General features: G+C 42.7%; 1 protein-coding gene across 2 annotated transcripts in view; it reads right to left on the bottom strand.

Annotated features, from left to right (window-relative positions):
* Positions 1–17,663, bottom strand: part of LOC118210663 (cadherin-22-like) — a 247,014-nt gene that overhangs the window by 23,662 nt on the left and 205,689 nt on the right. For both annotated transcript variants that reach the window (XM_035387024.1, XM_035387023.1), the window contains exon 11: positions 13,665–13,782. In XM_035387024.1, the coding sequence (XP_035242915.1) occupies positions 13,665–13,782 (118 nt within the window). The remainder of the gene's footprint in view (positions 1–13,664; positions 13,783–17,663) is intronic.

The following is a 17,663-nucleotide window of genomic DNA, read 5'->3' as shown; positions in this document are numbered from 1 at the left end:
AGCGGCTGCATCTCAGAGGCACGTATTCATCATGCTTCCCCCGCTGTTCGTGTCGGGGAGCGCCGTTTAACATGGAGGCTCTTCGGCCTATCTTTTTGGCTGGACCGCAACAGCTTTTCGGCCAGCCCCGAAAATGCAAATGTCTGTGACTGAGTGAGTGAGTGAGTGATGAAGTTACACCATCGGTCGGCCGAGTCATGAAGTCACACCATTGGTCGGCCGGTCCAGCCATGTACTAGGTTTTGACCTGGTCTTGTTTTCCTTTTGCTACCTTCGTTTTAAGAACTCTCCCTTTCACCTCAAGTTTTAATGGCTTGGCATAAGACTTGGCTGCTCATAAGACTTGGCTGCTGCCCCCTCTCGCCCCAACACCCCAACACCCCAGCCCCTGCTTCCAAAATCGTCCAATCGCTGATGGTGGTAAAAACTACGTTCATCGTAGCTTTATTTAATTTTTTGAGATGTATGTTCCCCGCAGCGAAAGTCTGCCCTATTAGGAAAACACATGCAGATTAATTAAGATAAACAAGCTGAGAAAACTATTGAAATGGAAGACACAAAGGGAATACTAATACTTTACTGCTGACAATGATGAAAGACGGTTATCATATTTATATGCGAATAGGATAAAACAATTTTCGTTAACAAGCACACAAACAAGCACACACACACACACACACACACACACACACAATCTGCCATTTTTTTCAAACATTTTACCGTCAGTACCAATGGGGGAAAAAAGATAAATAAGCATTTTCACAAGAATAAAATCAGTTTCTTCAACCTCATTTTCTCATTCTGTGATTCAATTAAAATTCTTGCCTTCATTTTGGCTTTGACTTTAGATCAATAAATGCAAGTGTATTTTTTCCCGTTGTATGCATAATTTGGTGAGTTAATTTTGGTGTGAAGAACAAAACTTAAACTTAACTTATTTAAGTTTGAGTCAAACCCCTGGCCACCGTCTCTTTGCTCTATTACTTGTGTGATGCAAGAAGATTGATTTTTATAACAATGGGATAATAAAATCCACATCTCTGTATTCCTTTCAACATACGGTGCATTAGAAAACATGACAGAATGCATACAGTGAGATTTGTCATGCTACAGAAGTGCTACATACAAAATCAAACTAAATAGTAATCATAAGCGCTTAATGGTTTATAATGCAAGAATTGCAACACATACCAAAACAGGCTACATTGATAAACTGAAATTAATTTAAAAGTATTGATCAAAACTACCCAATAAATACAAAATTAATTATTAAACGGGTGGCTACTTCATACGGGAGTCTTGGCTTCGATCCCACATGCATGCACACACAAACACACACAAACACGCATACTAACACACGCTTCTGATTATAACGATTTCACCACCTTGTCAAAATCACATAAGCTTGTAGCGTAATGATAAACACATCTTGTTTTTACCCAAGAATGGCTGGGAACACAGTTGAAATGCAATTTAGGCTTAATAAGTGATTCATTAATTTAATTAGGCCCGTTCATTACCTCATTTATTTGCTATAAGTACACCACTTACAGATTATTAGAATAACACTTGGAAATACAGATTACACACACATCCACCCACACACACGCACATATGTTAGTGCATACGTGAGTGTGTGTGTGTGTGTGTGCAAGCGTGTGTGTGCATGTATGTGAGCACGTGCAAGCATGTGTGTGCATGTGTGTGTGTGTGTGTATTAAGAACTCTTTAATAAAGATTCAGAATGATGCTGCCTGAGGCTGTTTTTCACCCCTCCCCACAGAAATGGGCCCCTGCTGCTCCATGATCCTATCACACCCCCCCCCCCCCCCCCCCCCCCCCCCGCAGCCAGGCTACCCTCCATCCCATCCCCAACCGCAACCCCACCACTCCACACCATCCAAACTGCTCCGCTCAAACCTACGAATCGATCTAGCGTTAAAATGAAAACCCGACAGAAAATGTAAGCAATAAAGGAGAACTAAACGAAGCCGTTCTGTATCAAAAGAGAAAGAGGAAGTGTTCTCCGGTAGCACTTATCTTCTGCCGCTCGCCGTAGAATCGAAGACAGAGTTCTGGGTGACTTTAAAGAGCTTATTCAATGTAAGTGATTGAAATACACAGTGTCCTCAGGGTCCTCCATAGACCCAGGTGCGCTCAGAACCCTGCTGGTTTCTACAGCAGACGCTGTGTTGTGTAGATGAGCCTGCTCGCCGTCCCACGGGCCATAGTGTATTTATAGCCCCCACTGAGCACGGCGAGCTGAGGCAGGGACTCCGGGGAAATGCTGGTTTGTTACAAAGAGAAACTGTCCGGGCGCACCAGTCATTACCCAAAGGGAAATGCATATATGGATTAACTTGGCTAGAGACAAGCGCATCTTACATAATGAAACACTTCCATGGGAGTCTGACACACACACACTCTCAGAATCCCCATATTTTTACAACTTTGTTTTCTGTACTGGGCAAACATTAGCCGTTTACATGCCCGGGGAAGCGTGCGGTGGTGATCTAAACAGAACCACAGACACAGAGCCCGACTGTGTTTGCACAAAAAAGAAACACGCTAAAAAAAAATAGGCCTCAGTTTATATAACACCAACATCCGAAAAACAATCACGCACCTTCAGGAAATAGGCGTAATGGAGATTTACAGGTTTTGGGCTGGACTAAACCAACATTCGTCCTCAACTCTGACATCCAAATGAATGTGCTTTCTTCACAAATTCAATATGGCAAGTTCAGCTACAGTATAGCAAAAGACAATTTTGACATTTCTCCAAATGAACTTGCCAGGCTGTGTTTGTGAAGAAAATAAACACTTTTTGGAAGTAGAAGTTAACAATGGCCCAGAAAATAGTAAAAAAAACAATAACACCGTCATGGAGGTTAGCTTGAAAAACTTGAAAGGTTATATAAAGCAAGCTGTTTAACCATGCGAAATGTATTCACATTTTCCATTGCACACCACAAAATGTGGTCAAGGTAGTTTGTGGCTGACCTATGACAGATGTTCTCCATTAAAGACACAGCCAACCAGCTGACTCCAGAGATGTTTCTATGGCAAGATGAACCAGGAGATACCCTGAAGGCTACAATTCTCCTTCCCAGGGAGATCCTGTGGCCAATTATGCCCTGTGTATGGAACTCCTGACCACATTCAGGATCCATTCAGCTCTGAGCGACACAGTACATGGCTGCCCTGAGAGCTAGTACTCCACTAACTATCTGCAGACAATAATGCAAACACCAGGCGCAGGGTACGTGTAATGCCCTGCTTTTCTACAGACCATAATGCTTCTACAAATCAGACAATACACTCCTGGAAATGTAAACTGGAAATACTCCACTCTTATTTAAGATGAAAAGTAAATATGTACATCAGCATTCATGTCCTCTACAATGTATATGAAGTGTTGCTGAAATGCTTGATGGGAACTGTAGTACAACGCCAAACCAGACCAGTTTTTGTTGCAAAACAGAATTTTTTTTATGTACATTTTGTATCATATGAAAATGAATGCAGCTACATTTTGGTTAGAGTGCCACACTAAGTCACGGATTTAACTAATTGCAGTCAATCATTCCTTTAAAATCCCCTTAAACCCAGCTCTCCTTGCAGTATGTCATCCCTGTAACCTCATGCGATTAAGACTGCACGCCATTTAAGGGGAGCGAGGTCTTCATCTCAAGAGGAACTGGGATGACGTACGCGAACGCGTCTCTGAACACAGGGGTTAAAATGTAGAGCACAGGACTGGCACAAAACTTCTTTTTTTTTCCAGCACCACAAAAAAAAAAAAAAAAGTTGAGGTTCGTCCTCATGTGTCAAACCTCAATGAGAGCGAATGCGATGCGAAGCGTGATGGCAGAAAACAAAGTGACAGATTGGAGCTGACAGGCTGACAAATGTGTCCATGGAATAGAAATATAGTGAAGGAAAAGGAGGTGAAAGAGAAAATAGAAAAAGATGGAATTTGGGGAGGGCGTGTGTGGTTATGAAGGGGAGGAAGGGGGGTTGGGGGATTGGGGGTTGGGGTGGACTGACTAAGGCTAGCGAAGGGAAATTCCACGTACACCCATAATAGAATACTTCATGGGTGTGTGTGTGTGTGTGTGTGTTTGGGGGTGGGGGGGGGGGGTGATTTTATGCGCTCGAATGTGCAGAAAGCTCTGCAGGCACGTGGGGCCCCCACTTCCTCCTCTGACATTTCCTCGGCGCTACTTTCTGACATTTTCACTGCGTCAGATCAATCTCGATTTAGCCACATGTCACATCCAGTTATGTACACATCTCTAAAGAGCGACTTGCCAAAGATATAATGCTGTTTGGCTTTGATGGGGCCAACGTTTCTAAAAAGAGAGAGAGGGAGACAGAAAGAAAGAAACTGCAGGTGGCAGTGAGTGTAGTCACAACAAACCCATGTTGTGGTATAAACTTGACTATAAGTTTATAACGGGTTTGGTATAAATGTCATAAACGTAATGCTTGAGTTTGAAAATCTATTTAAATCTTGAATCTTGCATCACCTTGATAAATACATTTCACGTTCAAAGTGTAAAACCTTGACAGGTTTTTTGATCAAATTTTTCCGGATAATGCAGTGATTTTGTTTCTTGGTAAAGGATGTTCCCTTGTGTAGACTTTCTTTGCTTAGTCCTGTCTATTGTATTCTCTAAACAGACAGCCTAGTTCCACATTTTTTTTGTCACATACAATAATTGTCTTTTAAAAAATCATTTTCATTTTCCGTCTCTGGTGGTCACATGAATGCACAGCACATTGCCTGCTCTACTGTTAAATGAACACCTCCTTTCGTAATACTGTCATTACAAATAACAAACTCAAAATGACGCAACTTTGTCAATGGCAAAACTGACAAATGAGACACATCCCAATGTAACGAGGGAGGAAAAAAAAATCCCTTTGAGGAGAAGCGGCAGAGTTGGGACACAGCAGATACAGCAGCGCCTCTTTACAGCGAGACTGAATCACCTTTGGATTCGTTCAGACGCTACAGGTGCACTGTGCTCATTCAGAGCTGCAGACGGAGAGGGGAAAATTCAGGCGCTGATTACTTTGCACTTTCCAGGAGTCCCTTTTTCATTTATATTTTTTTTGTGTGTGTGCCGTTAATGCTTTTTTATTCTATTTTAAAAGTACACGGCACCACTGTATGTGACAATGGATGACCTTTCCAAATGTCATCCCCTTGACATTTGCAGATGCATTCAATTTCGGTCCTTTCCCTAATGAATTGTGATTGCAGGGCTGTCCGACCCCCCCTCAGGCCCTGAAGGCTGACAGGCCCCCGTCTGTATTACGGGGACACTAATTCCCGATTCGGTTTAATGAGGTGAAGAGGAGGACATTTAGGGGTTTGGCATCACAGCTCAAGATTCAACCTTTCGTTCAAGTATCTGATGAAATAAAATGTTGAAAAAAAAAAAACAATAGTACATTTCTGTTGCGTATGATTACTTCAAAGTGAATTTCCTTGGGACTGCTGGGTGGGTCTTCCTGTTAAGGCACTGTTTTCAGTGTGTGGATGGGCTCTACAGTGAAGTTCCTGCTAAGGCTCTGTTCCAGTGTGTGGATGAGCTCTACAGCCTGGTACCTGTTAAGGCTCTGTTCCAGTGTGTGGATGAGCTCTTCAGCCCGGTACCTGTTAAGGGACTGTTCCAGTGTGTGGATGGGCTCCACAGTTTGGCACCTGTTAAGGCACTGTTCCAGTGTGTGGGTGGGAGCTACAGCTCAGTATCAAATCCAGACTGTGTTAACACCAACTGTGACCAGCAGCTAAGCAGGATGAGAGGGACTCTGGGTCTCGCTGCTCGCTAGCGACCCCGACTGGTCAATGGGTGCGCCCACACCCACAGTCTTCCCCCGACTCGTCTCTGCAGAAGCATAACTTGCGGAACACGGTGTGAAAAGCAGCAGTGGCTTGACATCACGTTTCAGAGAGTTTGTGCGCATCTACGTTCTCTTGAACTGACAGTGGAGCATGCTGCCATGAGCATAATTATCTGTGTCATTAATCAAGACCCCCAGCCCCATTTGGATTATATCAGGTGAGATATCTCAGTTAACCCACAGGAGTATGGTCTTGTGCAAATGCTCATTGGAATGAAATGAATGGTTGTCGTAATATACTTTACGGCAAAGCTGAAATTCTGAAATGAATCCTGCCCATGCTGCAGACTGGCTTGGAGTGTGGCTGGGCACCATTATATCACAACCGGGAGGGGGCAATGGGGGGGGGGGATTGGGGGGTAAGTCTACAGAGCACTCAGCGATACCAGCGGTTTTTTGGACGCATCAGCTGCAAAGGAAGCGCAGCGTTCCCGTACCCCACCTGCGCAGCTCGGCTACTGGACCGTTAAGAAACGGCAGTTTATATTTTTGGATATTTCCTCTGAACAAAATTGCTCTTTAACGGCAAGAAACGCGTTCAGGCAACTTCCATCCATCAGTATTAGATACACATGCTTCAGCCTCTGCTTTAGAAATCATAGACAATGTCTTCCCCACGGGGCAGTAAGTTCATCACAAACCCGAGATCACTCACTCATCACTGGGAATTACAGTGGTGAATTGCACCTCTCTACAAAGCTGAAGGTTGAAGTGCGAGTTAATTTTGGTTTGTAAACCTATACTTCAGTCGACTCCTTATTATCTAGATCCACACAGAGATTCTCAGTAATGTGGCTTGGATGAACAGTGTCTAATTTTCTTAACGGCACAATTAGGACTGACTAGAGGAAGATGGCTTTTTGTTACGCTGATCTTGGAAAGACTCATACCACCCATAAGTTTTAAAATCATGACAAATTGTCACTTTGTTGACGGACATAATAGTTATTTTTTCCGAAGTTTCTCTTGGATGTGTCAGCAGATGTGATTTCATTTGTTTTGTTGACTTTTATTTATACTGCTATTTGTATGCACTCCTACCTTCTTGCCATTTCTAGAAAAGTAGATTTTAATCTCAATTAGACTTGGCGAGTCAAAGGTTGATAAATAAAAGAAGTAACAACACGTTAGATGCAAGGACCTGGAAAGTGAGGGGGAGCAGCCATTCGACCCATGGCCCAACCTACGTTGACTTTTGGAGCGCTGATGTCATGCGCTGTAATATACGTAAAAATAAAATAAAAATAAAAATAAACTGGCAATGCCAGGAAATAGAAGGATTGTTTTATACAATAGAATAATTTGTTAACATAGGTCACTAATGTGAGCCATCTCTGCGTGGGCTAAACTTGGTCAAAATAAAATTGTGGAGGAAATTTACATAAAATGAATCATGACAAAATCAATTACATCCTTTTTCAAAAGCAAGAAGAAAAAAGGTGGAAACATTAGCCCTTAGCCACAGACAAACCACCTGCTAAGTGAATGCATTCTACTGAGGCTTGCCCTTCAGCCATTGTGTGCTGCCCCAACCCCCACACCAGCATTTGCTACATCTAGGCCTGTAACCTCCACCCGAACTGAGAGCTCCCCTATCACTGTTAGTCCCGTGGGCGTGTGATGCCGCTGCCCTATAGCTGGCCTCGGAGGAGAGCGGTGTCTTTGCCCCCTCTACTTCTCTACGCCCTCGGCTTGGTCTGACATTAAGTCCCCAGCGTTTGCGACTGCTTCCATTCCAGCGACTGCACAAAACCAGGCGACCCTGCTGTACTACAGGATGCAGACCAAACAAACTAAATTCAATTAATCACATCGGTTTAAAGACTTCTGTTGGTTAACTTTGCGTTAAACATGAACTATACTTCTCTGCACTCAGTATCGATTTTGTGCAATTAAAGGGCTTTTCTTGTAAATAAATAAATAAATAAATAAATACTACTACCACTATTACTACTACTTTTTTTTACTGGGAAGCTATGGCTAAGTTTCAGCCATTTATGTCACGCACACCAAACATTGCAACTCAGCTTCACACAGAGCTGAAAACCACACAGGAGCCTTACAGAGAAATGCTAATGAATCGGCTAACATCCATTACTCATCTGATTGGCCAGGGACTTGCAATTGAGGGTCCCAATTTAAAAAATGGCAGCCTCTCTAATCTCCTGCAGCTTTGGACTGAGGACATAGCCATTGGCTAAATGAGAGTCATTACATGCCTCATGACATAGCCAATGAATAGATCCGCCTGCTTTTAGCTGACATTTTAGACACAGTGCTGTCATCTATTCATGAAAACCGTTGGTTTCAAGAAATTAGAATTAGAATTAGATTAGAGTTATTTTCTACATATATATAGATATTTCTAGAGACATTTTTTGAACAAAGAGCAAATTGTGACTATTTTGTTGGAGAGAACAAAACCTATGCATAAACACAATGCATAAATATTTCAGTGGGGGTTTTTGATTTGCTAGAATCTATGCCTCAGTCAGACCTGGGTCAAATACGTATTTGTTTTGATTCAAATACTTATCTACGCTTTACTGATCTTGTCTGGTGTATTGGAACCAATGAAATACTCTCAAAAAGTGCAAACCCCGCCTTCTGGTCATATTGGCAGGCTCAATTACACCAGGCAAGATCAACAGACCACAGAAAAGTATTTGAATCCAAAACGAATATGTATTCGACCCAGGTCTGGCCTCAGCCATGTTCATTGTACTAAATAATATTTTGCTATGCAGTAATAGGTTGCTTGATTCATACAGGAACAGGCAAACGATGGCGCAGAAAACATGGCGGGGGCACTCGCGAGGGGTTGCCGCGAAATTTCAGGAGAACCGTCCTGCTGCCCTGTGTGCATTTCGTGGCACTCCGCTTAAATTTATGTTCGCAAGATGCAGAGAAAATCTGTGAAGCCATTCCAGACATATGGGACTTTGTGTTAGAGGTGACACGTTTCATTAAACAGTCCCCAACTGAGACCCGCTTCAGTCCGTGAGGCGTGAATTAATGTCAGAGGGTCAAAACTTGTGCACTCCGTATCCAATTCGCCGGACTGTGCAATCCAGTGCAATCAAATCAATCCCAGATATAGCTGCAAAGTTCTCTCCACCTTAGTGGCATCAGTAAACAATGAGCAGCCCAAAGAAAATGGCGGATGGAAGGTGGCACCTCGGCAGTACAAGAGAAGCACAATCTGCTTTTCTCTTTCCTGCCTTCTTCACCATTTGACCAGTTGTCCACTCACTGCAGGACACACAAAAACCCGTGAAACCAGCACAGGAATGCGTCCGGTGGCAGGGCACTCCAAGTCTGTGACGAGGCCACTGTGAATTTGAAAGATTCTGTTGTGTTGTCCTGCTGGAAAAAAGAGCGGCAAACGGCTGGATAAGAGCTCGTTCAGAGCCCAACACAGATAACAGTAGTTTGACCTCCTGTGTTCAGCTGACCGTGAACGAGACAGTCGCTATCAACCAGGAGAATCCTGTAGTCACTGCAGCCGACGGGAAAGAGGTGACTCGTTCCTTGCACATCGTCTCAATATGAGGATGTTGACTTTGATGACTTGTGCCCACAGCTCAAAACATTACCAAACACCGTCAAAGGAGAAAAACAACACAGCGACTGTGGCCGAGAACACCGAGACCTGTCCAACGCGAGGAACGTGGTCTCCGTGGCAAAGACTCCGCTTTCTGAAGAACGCAAACTGCTAAAACTGTACTTCGCGATGCCCGTAACTACAGCAACAGCAGAAGGGAGGCTTTCTCGGCACTTCAGCGCCGCAAAGGCTACAAAGGCTCAGACGAGACTGAATTGCCTGACGGGCCTCCACACCCACAGGGTTCCCGGAGCGAACGGGCATCAAAGCGATCGCAGCGATTTTGCCCAGGAAATTATTTGGGAGCCGGAACGGCGGCAATTAATGCACTTTCCGAAAGGTCAGTTGCTTTTTTGTATGAAAAGTTGAGGCACTAAAATTTCCTATAAAACTGGGACACTAAACTGGAACACAAAAAGGAAAGTGCGGTTTGGTTTTTTTTATTAGGCCTATTACTAAAATGCCACGTGTAAAATGATCAACTGACAGTTCAGAATCGAGGCTAAATTAAAACATGAATTAATTTACAGCAACAGAGGTCTGTAGGCACAGGCTGATATAAAATCTTCTCTTCACTTGAATTAAGGTAGACTGTGTTTATTTTTTTTCCGAGTTAGCACAGTGCATAACATTGCCAATGCACTGCATTTACTGGTTGGAGGGGGGTGGGGTCTGGTTGTGACAGCGTTTGGTCCGAACCACAGCAAAAGTGTCCCACAGCTTATGGACGTGCGTTTTAGATGAGTTTAGAACTATCAACCCATGTAGAGTTGTGCCCTTATTTCAAAGCTTCCGAACTCTAAATTCACCATAAATCGTATGGATGTTGACTACACATCAGGGTTTTCCACCACAGTGTAGTCAAGACAGGCCACCTTAACTAAACCAGGATAACCATAACTATCCGCTCTGCAGCAGGGCGCCTTGTAACCCCTCCCACCCGCCCAAAGGGATCACAGAGCTTTTCCACCCTAGCTCCCCACTGGTGGAACAAACTCCCTGTCCCTCTCCGAACCTCCCCCTCACTACCCATCTTCCGGCCTGAAGACTCATCTCTTCAGACTATACCTAGACTAGCCACCACCACGCTGTATATCTCACTCTAAACCTCCCCCCCCTTTTTTTCATGACACTTGTTACATGTTGCCCCATCCCAGCACTTTTTGGTAATTTGTATTTGTCCTAACACTGTAGCTTATTCTTCTGCCTAGTTGGCTTTGCAGAGGTTAGGTCTGAATAATGTTCACTGTGTGAACTAAACTGTGTTCTTGGCTAGAAATATCTGTACAAAATAAGTATTGTACCTTACTGAACCTGTGTTTAGCAGTTGTCTATGAAATGCAATTTTTGTACGTCGCTTTGAATAAAAGCATCTGCCAAATAAATTTAATGTAATGTAATGTTATCATGTGAAAAAGCCCAGAAACAGAAGGCCTGAATATTAATATTCCATGCAGATGATGGCACAGTCTATTGTTCAGAATGTTTACTTAAGATTAGTGGAGGGCATTTCAGTTTCTTTCAGTGACTTGATTGGTCCGACCCACATTTCATTGCTTGCATTTTATTAATTGATACTCTTTATATTTCATAAACTATAAAGACCATGCAGACTTTTTTTAGTCTAAAAAATCACCGACTGCTTGCTATAAATTCACGTTTTAAAAAAAAATAGCTTGTGCAATATCTCTTAACTACAGATAAAATAGATAGACAGGCAGGAACTAAGAAGCAAATTTAAATAAAAGAATAGTCAGCGTGATAGCTTGTTAACCATAACCACCATTTTTACCTCCAAACACAAGTAACTTGATTTTAGTTTGCAATTTTTATTTTGTTTTTGGTTGATGATCATATCAGGTTGGACCTGCATTGCATCGACATATGCCACAGAGAGCTTAAAAACATTTTTTTAAATTTCTAGAGCAAAAGACTGTTGTTCTTTCCAAATGACTAAAAATGCAAGATTAAAATCAATAGTTACAATAATATGAAGAAAAAAAGAAACAAGGTAGCATATCTAATCTAACCATATCTCAATTAATTGTCCCTTTGAGTATACTGGATATTTTTGATTTAGATTTGATGGCACATAAAAGCATTAGCAAATTAGCAGCGCTTATGAATCAATATATTAACAATAGTATAATTATAAGCGCTGTAATAATGGAAAATTCCACTTAAATAAGACAGTCCTGGCAAAAAACTAGGACTGAGGTTTTCTATCAGGACAAACATCCTGCACATGACAGACGCAGGGGATGCGCATAAGTGAATTGATGCATTTGAACACCCCATTATGCTCAAATGCAGGAGACATCTTTATTGTGCATGTCATTGGTACAGTACTGCGGATAGGGATAATTCAGACAAAGAGCTTGAGAGCATTTACCTCTCATTTTATAAAGTGGAGCCAAAAAGGAGAGTGCCACATCATATCCATTAGGGAGCCATTTTGCAGCGATGCTTTATAGCTGGTTGTGGTCATATTTGATTTGTAAATTGCAGGAAAATTCATTTTAACATGTCACGTCTCTAGCACCAACACCACAGTATAAACAGATAAAGTATTTGCAGCGGTGATGCACTTTCAGTTAAAACAGGTAGGCTGTGGACTTAACAGAAAGTTAACTATGACTCATCATTAATTGCATTGTGTTTGTTGTACTGTATAAATGCACATGAACTAAATTGACCCGCAGTGAGTACTTTTATAGGAACTGAATTTCGAGCAATATATTGTGTTTTTTATTTTGACGAAACACAGATTTGTGATGTCTTGAAGTAACAATTTATGCATTTGCCATGGCGAAGTGTTGCAGTATCTTGATAACATATCTACTTAAATACATTGAGTGTGTTTAATTTGCATAACGGTAATGCAGCACCGATGTTAGGACTAAAAGTCTGAATCATTTCCCAGCAATTACACCGCCAGCCCCCTTTGCCACGCAGACCCCCGATAGGAGAAAAAGAGCCTAAAAGTTAAGAAAGACCCTCTTTAGAAACAACTTACTATTCCTTTTTAGGACATCCTCAGCCAGCGGCCGTCCAAAATGGAATAAACCCAAAAGCCGTTATCAAAACTTCCTTCAGTTCTCGTCCCAGATGCCCCCCTTACCTCAGCCAATAAGCCTTCATTTCAGACACGCCTCATCTTAATCTCCTTCATGCAAATCTCCCTCGCAGTTAGTTTTGTTGTCTTTGCATTGCTGGAGGCCAGGTTTTTCTCTTTTTTTTTCAACCCTGGATAAGCGTTTAAGTGATTATACATAAATGCTAGGTATCGCACAAGCAGGGGCGCCGCCAGGTATTTTAGGCCCCATGAAAACATCTCACATTGGGCCCCACCACCCAAGAAAATTCTATTTCTAATATGTTTTGAGGCCCCCTGTCAATCATCATAACCCACTCCCCCCCTCCCCCTAGTGCCTCAGGAAGAAACTTAAACCGAAGAAACTAGGTGAGGTGAGTTAGCTCAGCGACAACACAAATAAGCAGGCCCTGCAGCTCACCAGGACCAGGGCTGCAGACCCTGTCCAATCAGAAAGTTTTAAAAAAGCAGAGTTTCCTCTCTTGCCTGCCCAGTCACGAATTAGATCTAACTTCTGCGGCCTGATGGTTTTACAATACAACAAAACATATTTTTAGAATGTGCAGATGATAAACTTCTGGTATACAGCCTAGTCTTTTGGGCAATCTACATTTTCACTTTGAATTCTTCAGAACAAGGGAATACTCCAGTGCACCTGCAGTAGCCAAATGTGACTCATTGAACAATGTGTAATACAGTAATAAAATGTGCAGGTTAACACAAGAAGCTGATTACCTTTCAAATATACTTAATGTCACTCTGCTTACAGGTGCATGCTGGTCGCATTTCAAGAGGCAGTGGAGTCATTGCATTCAGTCGTGCATTTATCTCATTACGATTGCCTGAATTCCAATCTGGCATTTAAAACAGCCATTCAACAGAAAAATTAAGAAAGAAAGAAAAAAAGAAAGGAGGAAAGAAAGAAAATAAACACTTAGCGCCATACACGTTAATATACTTTTTGTAATGAACTGCCCTGCTGTTGCCATGTCAGTGAAATACTGCAGTCTGACTGAGGTCTGTGTGCCCACTGCGTTTCAGCACGGTTACCTTTCACGTCCCACAGGGTGAAGTGACGGTTGTTGGCGGCCTCGGGTACCAAGGTGAAATAGAACCGATGCCCGGACTGAGGCTCGTCCCTGTCCACCACGCTGATGGTGTGAATGAGCTGTGGAGAGAGGGAAGGACAATGAGGGAAGGCCTTCGAGAGTTTGCTGCAAACAAATAAATAAATAAAAAATCCTTTATTCACAATCACAATCTGGATGGTTTTGTTGTTTGTTCACCTCCTTAGCCACCACCTGGACCGGCTTTTTTTAGGTTGCGAATCGCGTTTCCGCAGCAAATCGATCTGTTTTGACCGTCGTGTAACGAATGTTTGGGCACCGGTGCCTGCGACTCACTCTGAGGTTGGTATACAAAACCAGTCCTATTCCAATTAACTGCTCGTGTAGAACAACAGACATTTTACAGAGGCACGATAAATAAAATAAATAAATAACCATGAAGCAGAAACACAGAACACTTTAGGCAGTTGACCTAAAAACAATGAACAATTATTACCTTCCTGCAATTATACAGTCGCCAACAGGCTGCTGCTGCTACATTTATCCCACTCTTTTGGGAGTAAGGAGAAGAACCAAACGGGCGCGCCAGAGAAATTATTTTCAAAACGTCTCCTTTTTGTATTTTTCGGTTAAGCTGAGAACGCAGACGCCGTGGGGACGGAATGTTCTCAGTCGCTGTTCGTGTTTTTAAAAAAAAACGGAAAAAAAAAAACAGCGCGCTACGTATGACAAACATCCGCGCTTCCCACTGCGCCACTTTTCAAAATGATTAAAGTGGGAGCACTTTCGAGGGGCGAAGTGCGCATTTTAAGTCTTGGCTTCTGAGGGTCGTGTTTCGGAGCAGAGCGCGGGGCCCAACCGTGTGCGCTGCGTGTGCACAAACCAAACGGAAACGAACGCTGCGCTCCGGCACGCGATTCTCACGTCCTTAATTTCACGCGTTGGAAAACGGGAAAGGCCGTGATACCGCGATCCCTATCCGCGCGCGTTTCTGCGTGCTGCGCGCTGTTCAAAAAACCGAGCACGCGTGCGCGCACACGCAAAAAGTGCAAGCAGCCTACGTGCGCATTGACGTGGTTATGAACGCACGCGAACCTGCTAACGAGCGTGCGCAGAAGTAGGCTGAAGCAACACACACAGGAACACACGGGAAAAAAAAGACAAACAAGAAAATGAACAAACATACACGAGTGCTAAGGAACGCATTAATGCGCATAGAGAAACACATCTATGTGGAACAAGAACAAACACGCCCATGTACGCAGGCATATTCATGCGAGCGCTCACACACACGCACGCACAAATGTATCCATAAATAAACATAGTCAGACATTTTGACTTCGCTGTTTTATGATACAGCAATAGCTGTTCAAATAGAAATCCCACGTTTGACAGTCATGTCCTATCTAAAGAGATTACAGGGCAGAGTTAAAAGTGCTGACTGTGCTCCCTCTCCCCCATTTCACACCCGACACCATCTCGTTCTTCCGTGTTGGGATGCTTGGGTGAGATTAACACTAATGCGTGCGCTGGGAAGGTAATCCATAGTATTACATCAATTAAAGATGAGAAAGACAGAACTATGATTATGAGAAATCTGATTTAGAAAAACGCAACATTCCCGTTTTCACTTAAATGAACTTGACACTGAACTAAAACTTTCAAACATAGAAAAAGCATTTTTGATTAACTGTTTGGGGGTGGGGGGGGGTGTCATCCATCCAAAAAAAGTGCTCACCACAACAGAGAAATACTATCTTTATGGATTTCACACGCAAAAGGAAGAAACATAGTTCTTATGAATCAGCCATACGTCGGGTCTTGAAAAAGAGAAGAGTTATGCACTGGTACAACAACAGGAAGCTCAAAGCCCGTGTCCTGAATAGATGTTTACCCATTCATACGCTGTCTAAAAGATCAGGGGCGCAACTCAGTAAGGCAGATACAGTATATGCATTCATGGATCTGCACCAGCGGGGGCAGAAGCCCAGCGCCGCCGATATTGAATGACGGCCCGTCCGAGAAAGTGCCCAAGACTCTTTCTAGCTAACATGCAAAAAAGAAAAGAAAAAAAAAGAAAGAAAAAGCCCTGTGTACTCCGGGAGCCAGCGATGATGACTCTTAACAAGTCATTAAGCAGATAAGCACCTCTTGGTCTCAGATGGGTATTTATCTGACAAGACTGCTTCTGCAGCCCATCAAAGTTTCACCCAGCTCTTACGATGTCAAGACAGAAGGCGCGCGGCTAAAAGCCCGGGCTGAGAGGCGCGTCGCCTTATTTTCCACATCAAGGAAAACACTTAGGGTGGGGTGGGGGGTTTGAGGGTTGTTGGGGGTGGGGATGGGGGCTGGTAGTGTCTCAACAAGGAAAAGCTTTTCTTTCAAAAATCAAAAGTGCCCTTGACGCCGCGAGTGATCACTGTTAGCACCTTCCAGGTTAAAATTAATAAATAAATACATGACCGAAAATCCCCTTTTTTGACTTTGTGTACGCACTTTGCCACAAGCCACCGACAGATAGGCCTTTAAGTTTAAACTTTCATCATTTTATAATAAAAAAATTGGCCCGAACACACACTATCTGAGCATTATTTTGTATCCACTTGTCGTACAAATCCAGGATAGTCATACAAATATTACTAAGCAAAGTCTGCCAAGCGATGTAATGTAGAGGTCTGTGTTGGGCCACGTCCTTCATCTTTCCTGATCTTGAGAACGAGCAGCAAATTATAGCAACTGAAAGTGTTGCCTCTCTTGCCTGCCCATTCAGTAATTAGATCTGACTTATGTGACCTGCTAATTTTACAATACAACAAAACATATTTTTTGGAATGTGCAGATGATAAACTTCTGGTATACAGCCTAGTCTTTTGGGCAATCTACATCTTCCCTTCAAATTCTTGAGGATGAAGGTATACTCCAGTGCACCTGAAGTAGCAAAATGTGACTTATTGAACAATGTGCAATACAGTTACTACTAGTCACAGTTAATACCAGACCTGGGTCAAGTACATATTTGTTTTGGATTCAAATACATTTCTACACTTTACTGATCTTGTCTGGTATATTGGAACCAATGGAATACTCTCAAAAAGTGCCTTCTGGTCATATTAGCAGGCTCAATTACACCAGGCAAGATCAATAGAGCACAGAAAAGTATTTGAATCCAAAACAAATACGTATTTGACCCAGGTCTGACAGTTACAAAATGTGCAGGTTGACACGAGAAGTTGAATACCGCTCAAGTATTCTGAATGTCATCGGCTGCTTACATGGTCGCATTTCAAGAGTGGCATGGGAGTCAGGTCAAGGCCTAGTTGGTAAAGACCTATTGTGTTCAACCATGCATAGTCCAGTACAGCACGTGCGTGGGGCTGGATATTAACAGGAAACAGATTTTATTTTTATAAAACAGTTTTTGTAGCTGGAGAATGTTTCAGGTGCAAGGGGCCATGATCATTTTTTTCACCTGTGCAGGTGCGGACGGTATTGAATCACTCAATGTCACCACCACGATGCTTACAGCGTGTCTGTAACTTTGAGTGACTGTCAACGTATTCGAGCAATTGCTACATCTCAGGAAAGTTGCATAGTGCCATGACTCTGGCCTTCACTGATAACAAGACAAGTCAGCAAGTCAAAAAATATTGCCACATCAATAAAAGTTGCAAGTAATTCATCTGTGCTTGCTCACATGATAAAAAATAGGAAAATACCCAGAGCATTGAAAGCACTTAAAAGCCAAACACGATTGCGCATACTCCCCTGCTCATGTTAATAAAATGTTACATAATCGATAATCGATATAAACGTGAAATGAAACTAGGCTCAGAATTAGTTTAAGTGACAGAGCTTGTAGCGCAAGGTTACAGTGCTAATTTAACAGAAGCGCACAAACCACAAACCATCAGGATAAGAGTGGTCCGATCACTCTGCATAACTGGGCCATAAAGTAGATTGACAAAAAAAAAATATGCTCAAA

This window comes from Anguilla anguilla, chromosome 13 (genome assembly GCF_013347855.1).
Source record: "Anguilla anguilla isolate fAngAng1 chromosome 13, fAngAng1.pri, whole genome shotgun sequence".
Classification (NCBI taxonomy): Eukaryota; Metazoa; Chordata; class Actinopteri; order Anguilliformes; family Anguillidae; genus Anguilla; species Anguilla anguilla.
Note: the sequence above shows the minus strand (reverse complement) of the source record. Positions and strands in the feature narration are given on the sequence as shown.